The 7,799-nt window shown below is 42.8% G+C and overlaps 1 protein-coding gene across 1 annotated transcript in view; it reads right to left on the bottom strand.

Moving 5' to 3' along the window:
- Window positions 1-7,799, bottom strand: part of SFI1 (SFI1 centrin binding protein) — a 49,038-nt gene that overhangs the window by 38,738 nt on the left and 2,501 nt on the right. The window contains exon 2 of the mRNA XM_045289561.1: window positions 1,202-1,319. Within this exon, the coding sequence (XP_045145496.1) occupies window positions 1,202-1,319 (118 nt within the window). The remainder of the gene's footprint in view (window positions 1-1,201; window positions 1,320-7,799) is intronic.

The following is a 7,799-nucleotide window of genomic DNA, read 5'->3' as shown; positions in this document are numbered from 1 at the left end:
TATGCTATTTCTGAGGTTCTTCTCTATGTCACATTACAAACTTTACAGGTGTATTTTATTTATTCCTTCATGATAAACGTAAAATATACTTAATGGTGTGCTATTTAACCGATGAGGAAAGTGAGATTACCAAAACAAACCAAACTCACTGCCATCGGGTTGATTCCAAGTCACGGTGACCCTACAAGATAGGGTAGAACTGTCCCTGTGGGTTTCTGAGACTGTCACTCTTTACGGGAGTAGAAAACCCCCGTCTTTCTCCGGCAGAGAGGCTGGTGGTTTTGAACTGCTGACCTTGCAGTCCAACGCATAACCACAATGCCAAATAACCTATCAATTCATGCTAGAACTGGGAGTAAAGCCTAAATCAGTGCAGCTACGAAGTTTCTGCTCTTCTCATACTATGTACAGAGGCCAGTTCTTGTTGGCAGGGGTGGTTTTGAATGTACTGCCACTCAAGAACTCAGAAGACCAGTAGAGACAAAATACAGTAGAAACAACGCTATTATAAATCATAGCATGGTTATACACATCTAGCTTTCAAATTTCACTTACATATGTATAATGCCGGTGAGATGAAGATAGGGCCAGCTAGGGCAATGGGCTTTTGTATCAACACAATGGAGGGTGGGTGACTGGAGCCCTGGTGGCCTAGTGGGTGATACAGTGGACTGCTAACTGCAAGTAAGGTCGGCAGTTCAAAACCACCAGCTGCTTCTCGGGATAAAGATGAGGTTTCATATTCCCATAAAGAGTTACAGCTTCAGAAACCAACAGGGGCAATTCTACTCTGTCCTATAGCAGAGGTTGAGATGAGTCAGAATTGACTGGATAGCAGTGAATCTGGTTTTTGAAATGGAAGTTGAGCCCCCGGTTTTGCCAATTGCAACTCATGCATGTTAAATAAACCACTTGAGCCTTAGTGTCCATATCTAATTAGCAATATTTGTTCTATAATCTATGACAAAGATTAAACATGGTCTCTTAAAATCAAATCAACGTAGCTATATGTAAAATTAACACAGGGCCTAAACCGCAGTAAGTACACTTAATGTCCATTATGATTACATAAAAACCTCATCTCACCATTGAGATCATACTCATTTTGGCATTGTGCATTATTTGAAAGTAGGAATTTATGCTCCCTGATGGCATAAAGACACTGCCTGTACTGATCAGTAAGGTCACTGAGGGCACTCACCGCAAGGCATTCCGCTGCCTGAGCTCTGAGGCAGCCGTCTGCATCCCGAGTTTGGTCCTTCGAACTACCACATAGAGCACCCAGGACTTCCAGGCTTGGCGTATCTTTTGCTTTGCATCTAGAGCCACCAAAGAGATGTTTACTATGCAGATAAACGGAGATCGGTGATCTGGGTCCTAATAAACGCTCATTGGGCTCCATACTTGTCCCTTCCTTAAATACACAAATTCCTGCGGTCTCTGAGTGTCCCCTGCTGGGAACGTTGTGAACTGCAATAGCATCAATAAGGAGGAGCATGCTATGTAAGTGACAACAGTTAGGAAACACTAAGGCACTGGTTCTCATGTGGTGGTGACCCCCAACCATAACATTATTTTCGTTGCTACTTCATCACTCATTTTGCGACTGTTATAAATCAGGTGACCCCTGTGAAAGGGTCGTTTGACACACACATACCCAAAGGGGTGACGACCCACAGGTTAAGAACCACTGCCTTAAGGGAATTACATTTTAGGGCATCCACTTTGTCAACCGTTTAAACAATGACTAAACCACCACCCACCAAGTTTACAATTTTAAAAACGTGGAAGGAGAAACATTTAAGGGAAAATGCAGTGTTCAGAAACAGGCTGTTTCTGGGCTATGAATGAGGAGGTCTGTTCCTGTGTGTTTGGTAATCTGTAAATTAGTTGGAACAGGTACACATGGTTCTCATTGGGCCTTCCTTTAGTTTAGTTCCAGAAAGATGATGCTGAGGACTGTCATAAATTGGAAGCAACTTGATGGCAGTGGGTGTGGTTAGTTCAAGAAAGGTCCAAAGTCTTTCCAACAATTTACAAGCTGCACATGTAGCAAGTGAAAGGTGATTGTACTGAAGAATTTTTATAACTAGTTGTAGGTTCAATTACTTCAAAGTAAGAACAAATTTATATAACAAAGAGCAAGTAGTTGAGTATTTGTAACCCAGGGAATGCCAGTAGTTTACTTTAGAAATTTTATTTTTTTTTAAGCACTATTGGGTAGTCATTGGATTGCTAACTACAAGGTCAGTGGTTCAAAACCACCAGTTGCTCCGAGAGAAAGATGAAGCTGTATTCTCCCCTAAAGCCTTGGAAACCCTATATAGGGTCCATATGAGTTAGAACTGACTTAAGAGTGATGGGTTTATTTTTATTTTAAAGATAATTTTATTGGGGGCTCGTACAACTCCTATCACAATCCATACATGCATCATTGTGTCAAGCACATTTGTACGTTACCCTCATCATTCTCAAAACATTTGCTTTCTACACGAGCCCTTAGTATCAGCTCATTTTCCCCTCCCCCCCCTTGTGAACCCTTGATAATTTATTATTATTTTGTCATATCTTACACTGTCCGTCTCCCTTCACCCACTTTTCTGTTGTCCGTCCCCCAAGGAGGTGGTTATATGTAGATCCTTGTAATTGGCTCCCCTTTTCTATCCTACCTTCCCCTCATCCTCCCAGTATCACCACTTTCAGCACTGGTCCTGAAGGGATCATCTGTCCTGTATTCCCTGTGTTTCCAGTTCCTATCTGTACCAGTGTACATCCTCTGGTCTAGCCGGATTTGTAAGGTAGAATTGGGATCATGATAGTGCAGGGGAGGAAGCATTTAAGAACTACAGGAAAGTTTAATGTTTCATCGTTGCTATACTGCACCCTGACTGGCTCATCTCCTCCCTGGAACCCTTCTGTAAGGGGATGTCCAGTTGCCTACAGATGGGCTTTGGGTCCCCAATCTACACTCCCCTTCATTCGCAATTATATGATTTTTTTGTTCTTTGATGTCTGATACCTGATCCCTTCGACACCTTGTGGTCACACAATCTGGTGTGCTTCTTCCATGTGGACATTGCTTCTGAGCTAGATGGGCGCTTGTTTACCTTCAAGCCTTTAAGACCCCAGACACTATCTTTTGATAGCTGGGCACCATCAGCTTTCTTCACCACATTTGCTTATGCACACATTTGTCTTCAGCAATTGTGTCAGGAAGATGAGCATCATAGAATGCCAGCTTAATAGAACAGAGTGTTCTTGCATTGAGGGAGTACTTGACTGGAGGCCCAATGTCCATCTGCTACCTTAATACTAAACCTATAAATATACACACATAGATCTATTTCCTCAGGTGGGTTTATTTTTTAGAAGTCCTAGTAGCATAGCAGGTTACATGTTGGACTGCTAACCACAAAGTCAGCAGTCCAAATCCACCAGCCACTCCATGGAAGAAATGTGAGATTAAGTGCTCCTACAAAGATTATAGCTTCAGAAACTCTATCTAAGGTCACTATGAGTCAGAATCAAGTAGAGAGCAGTGGCTTTGAGTTGGGTTTTATATCCAGCTATCTCACTCTTAGAATGTCTACCAAAGAGAAATGTGCACACAAATGTTTGCATGTTCGTATGTTTGAGTCTTCTTGCAATCACTGTGTCAATTCATCATCTTGAGGGTTGTCTTTTGCTCTGCTTTATCCAACACGATGTCCTTACTCAGGGACTATTTTCTCCTGAAAACATATCCACAGCACATGAGAGGAGTCCTCACCATCCTTGCCTCTAAGGCACATTCTGGTACTTCTTCCAGGACCAATTTGTAGTTACATAATTCACTGCATGTGTCAAAACTCACCAAAAGATTGAGTTTTATCGTATATAAGTTTAAATAACAACAAAAACGGTACTTACCAGCTAATTATGGAATCAAGATGCTTGGTGGTGTAACTAAGAAGTGGGGATAAGAGTTTTAAGAACACAGAGAGAGGGAAAGAAAAGTCCACTGTGCTGGGGGAAAAGCAGAAAATTCCACAAAAAATGTGACATTTAAAATGGTCTGGCCTGCTCCTTACTTGCCCTCATGAAGATAAGGGTGTTATAGCAAAATGCGATGAAGAAATCAGATGGTGCCCAGCTATCAGAAATAACAGCATCGTAAAAGCCTGTCTTAAAACAAGCAGTCATCTAAGTGGGGTGTCAGCTAAGTCTGCAAAGAGGGAGCACACCAGCCCCTGTGATACAAGGGTTGTGAATAATAAAATCCAAAATTAGAGAAGAGAATTGTATGAGAGCTTAAGTTCTGAGCACCCGGTCTGCAGAATGCTGTGGAAAGCCAAACTCTATTTGCAGAGTCCCCACTCAGATTCAGCGTCCACTGAATTCCCTAAGACCATTGACCAAGGATGTGAATAGCCTTGCCCTCAGACTGAGTGCACTGGAAAAGGATTATTTCAGGTATCAAACTCAAATCACTGCCATCAGGTGGGGTCTGCCTTGTAGCAACTCTGAGTGGTGGAATTCAGCTGTCTTTTTGGGTCTCCACAGCTGTGCATCTCTGAGGAAGTGGCTGGAGGGCCTAAGGGCTGACTGTGCAGATGGCAGCTGAGCACATGGTCGACTATCCCACCAGAGCTCCCCAAACTCACCGCCACTGAGCCCATTCCAGCTCACAGTGATTCTGCAGGACAGAGAAGAACTGTCCCTACGGGCTTCCAAGACTGTATCTCTTTATGGGAGGAAAACGCTCATCTTTCTACCATGGAGTGCCTGGTGGTCCGACTGCGGACGCTGGTTAACAGCCCACTGGATCACCCACTACCTTAGCAGAGCTCCCCACTGCAGATAAAGTTAGGTTAGAGTTTTCCCTTTGGACCTATGTTTAACTTGTTCTAGTTTTTATTACTTTCTGCTTTCTTTGGACGGAGAGTTTTCTGTATTCTGTTTCTGGAGTTTGTTTTGGGGGGAGGTAGGAGTTTCTTTATATGACATCATGTAAAGAAACCCATTTATAGGATATCCAGGATAGGTGCATCTATAGACAGTAACTAAATTAAGTTTCTTAGGGTTATGGGGAACTAATAACAAGAATAACTATTAAAAAGAAGAAAATGTTCTAAAATAGGTTGTGGGATAAATGAGAAATTCTTTAATATATTTATGCCATTGAATTGCATGGCATGCGAATTATACATCGATAATTTTTTTTAAAGTGTAGGGACACATCTTGTGAATTAACTGCCAAGTGTGTAAACTGATGTATAGTCTGGAGGGTAATTCCTATCATCCTTAAAAATGAGTGTGCCCTCTGTCCCAATAACTACACTTAAGACTCTAAAATATGTACAAAAGGTATATCCTATATGTACATTGGTTATAAAATGGAAATAATAAATAATTATCAATTAAGCAACCTAACAAGATATCACTGGATAAACACCATGTAATCTACACAGACAAAAAATAAAAATACAATGGCACTGAAACATAATATATTCCATAAAGACAACGTTCCATAGCGTACGAGTCACGGGGCCTTAAAAGCTCATACACAGCCATCTAAGGTGCAACCACTGGCCTCTCTCTATCCAGAGATGATGAAACTTGAAGTCACATGAAAATAAGTAGGCCAAGGGGGTGGGGTGGGGGTGAGAATGCTCTAAGATAGATGTGTTGCTGATTGTACAATTCCCCTTGATAAGGCTGAATGAGCAAATTGAACTATTCAATTGTATGATATGTAAATTGTGTGCCAATAAAACTGTTGGGAAAAAAGTAGGCCACTACCAATTGCTTTGAAATCATCATCGAATAGGAGAAAAAGGTAGAACAGAACTCAAATCAGAAAAGAGACCAACCAGGCTGACTGGTCTAAGAGACTGGTGGGCCTTACTCTTCAGAGCTAAAACTAAATTTAGCTCCAAGTTAGAATAACCAGTCATTTAAGACCCAAAAGGGGCAGCACTGAGCCAAGGACGAATCCAGAGAGTTAGGCAAGCAGGAAGCACATGGAAGCCACAGGGTGGACATGGGATGAGGGAGGGGACATCGAGGGGACTCCCAAAGATGCGCTGAGTCAGGTGAAGGAATGGCTGAATAAAAACGGAATTCACCCACTTCTCACCAAGTTTAAAAATACAAATTCGATGGGCCTGAGAGAGGAACGAGATGACCGAGGCTGAGACACAAGATAAGGAAGGTCACACTCAGGATAGCACCCAGGCTGGAGGGAAGGCCTGAAGGCTGGGCCAGAGAGAGCTGATGTCATTCTGTAAGTAAAGAGGAGTTAAGGGGATTTTTATGTAAAGCAGGGGGAATGATCTTATCTGCCTTTATTCCTTGTTTTTTTTTTAATGTTTACTATGATGATTTAAAACTTGTGTTTTGTTTTGTTTTTTTTGCAGAATAGCTGCTGCTACTGCTTTACTGCCTTTTTTTTTTTTTAACTTTCACTTTCACCCAAGTTTCTGGAGAAAGATGAGGCTGGCAGTTCCCATAAAGACATTTAATCTCAGAAACACTAAGGATCAGTTTTACTATTGTTCCTGCGGGGTCACTATGAGTTCACATAGATGTAATGACACAGTGTTTGGGTTACTGTTTTTTTGTTCTTCCACGTTATTATATGTATCTACCCTTTAGTTAGTGATTTACTCTCCCTTCCCCTCCTGCACCTGCTAACCAGCAAAGAATGTTTCTGCTAGTGTGAAAATATTTTCTTGGCTTTTTAGAATAGTGGTCTTCTCACTCTACAGCGGTGTGTACAAGAACAAGGGGGAGAAAAAAGTACAGAGTACTGATGAGAGCGCAAATTTCAACTCCGGGGGAAATGATGATTATGAACCTCAGTCAGTGCTGGAGAGACTAGAGAACATGACAAGTGACACTTCAGAGAGCCATCCTATGAGGACTAAAACAACTTACTGTCACCGAGTCAGTGCTGACTCCAGTGACCCCATGTGGGTTTGAGAGACTCTTTACAGGGGTAGAAAGCCCAGGCTTTCTCCTGTGGACCTGCTGGTGGCTTTGAACCGCCAACCATGAGGATGACAGCCCAAAGTGTAACCACTAGACTACCAGGGTTCCTATGAGCTGAGGACTAAACACCACAAGAAGAAAACAAAAAAAACAAAAAACCACTGCCTTCCCATTTATTCTGACCCGGAACAACAATATAGGCTAGAATAGATATGAGCAAGAGGGTTTCCAGGGCTATCGATCCATACAGAAGCAGACTGCCTCATCTTTCTCCCATAGAGCAGCTGGTGGGTTCGAACTGCTGACCTAAAGGGTTTGCTTAAACTACTGTCCCAATGGAGGGATGGACAAGCCATTCCTACATGACACTTCTCAATAGATGGGAAAAGCAGGAAGAGGAGGTCTTAATGGTGAGGACTTAACCACATTTATCTGTGACCGGCAGTGTCTGAGGGGCCTCTACGACATTCATGTGGAATGTCCTGAGTCAGCTGGTAACATAGGCTGCGGTATCATTTCCAAACTCAGCACCGTTCCCCTTCGACTCCCCTCTAGAGTTTCTGGCTCAACTCGCAGGTAAATCAGACACTGACCAGAATGAAAGAGGTCACAGGATCAGGTAGGGGCAGCCTGGGCAAAGCGGCTCAGCAATGAGTAACATAGCACTCTTGCAGAGCCTCATGGCAGCCAGACAAGTAACAGCAAAAGCAGCCAGGGGAGAAATCCAGCCAGCTCACTGCCCCCACAGGGCAGGGACAGGCAGGCCCTGCAGACTGTAGTTAGGGGAGCGCCACACATAGGGATCTGATCACACAGGAATTCCCACT

The sequence above is a fragment of the Echinops telfairi genome, unplaced genomic scaffold, assembly GCF_000313985.2.
Source record: "Echinops telfairi isolate 266 unplaced genomic scaffold, ASM31398v2 ScPeMD7_29;HRSCAF=101, whole genome shotgun sequence".
NCBI lineage: Eukaryota > Metazoa > Chordata > Mammalia > Afrosoricida > Tenrecidae > Echinops > Echinops telfairi.
Note: the sequence above shows the minus strand (reverse complement) of the source record. Positions and strands in the feature narration are given on the sequence as shown.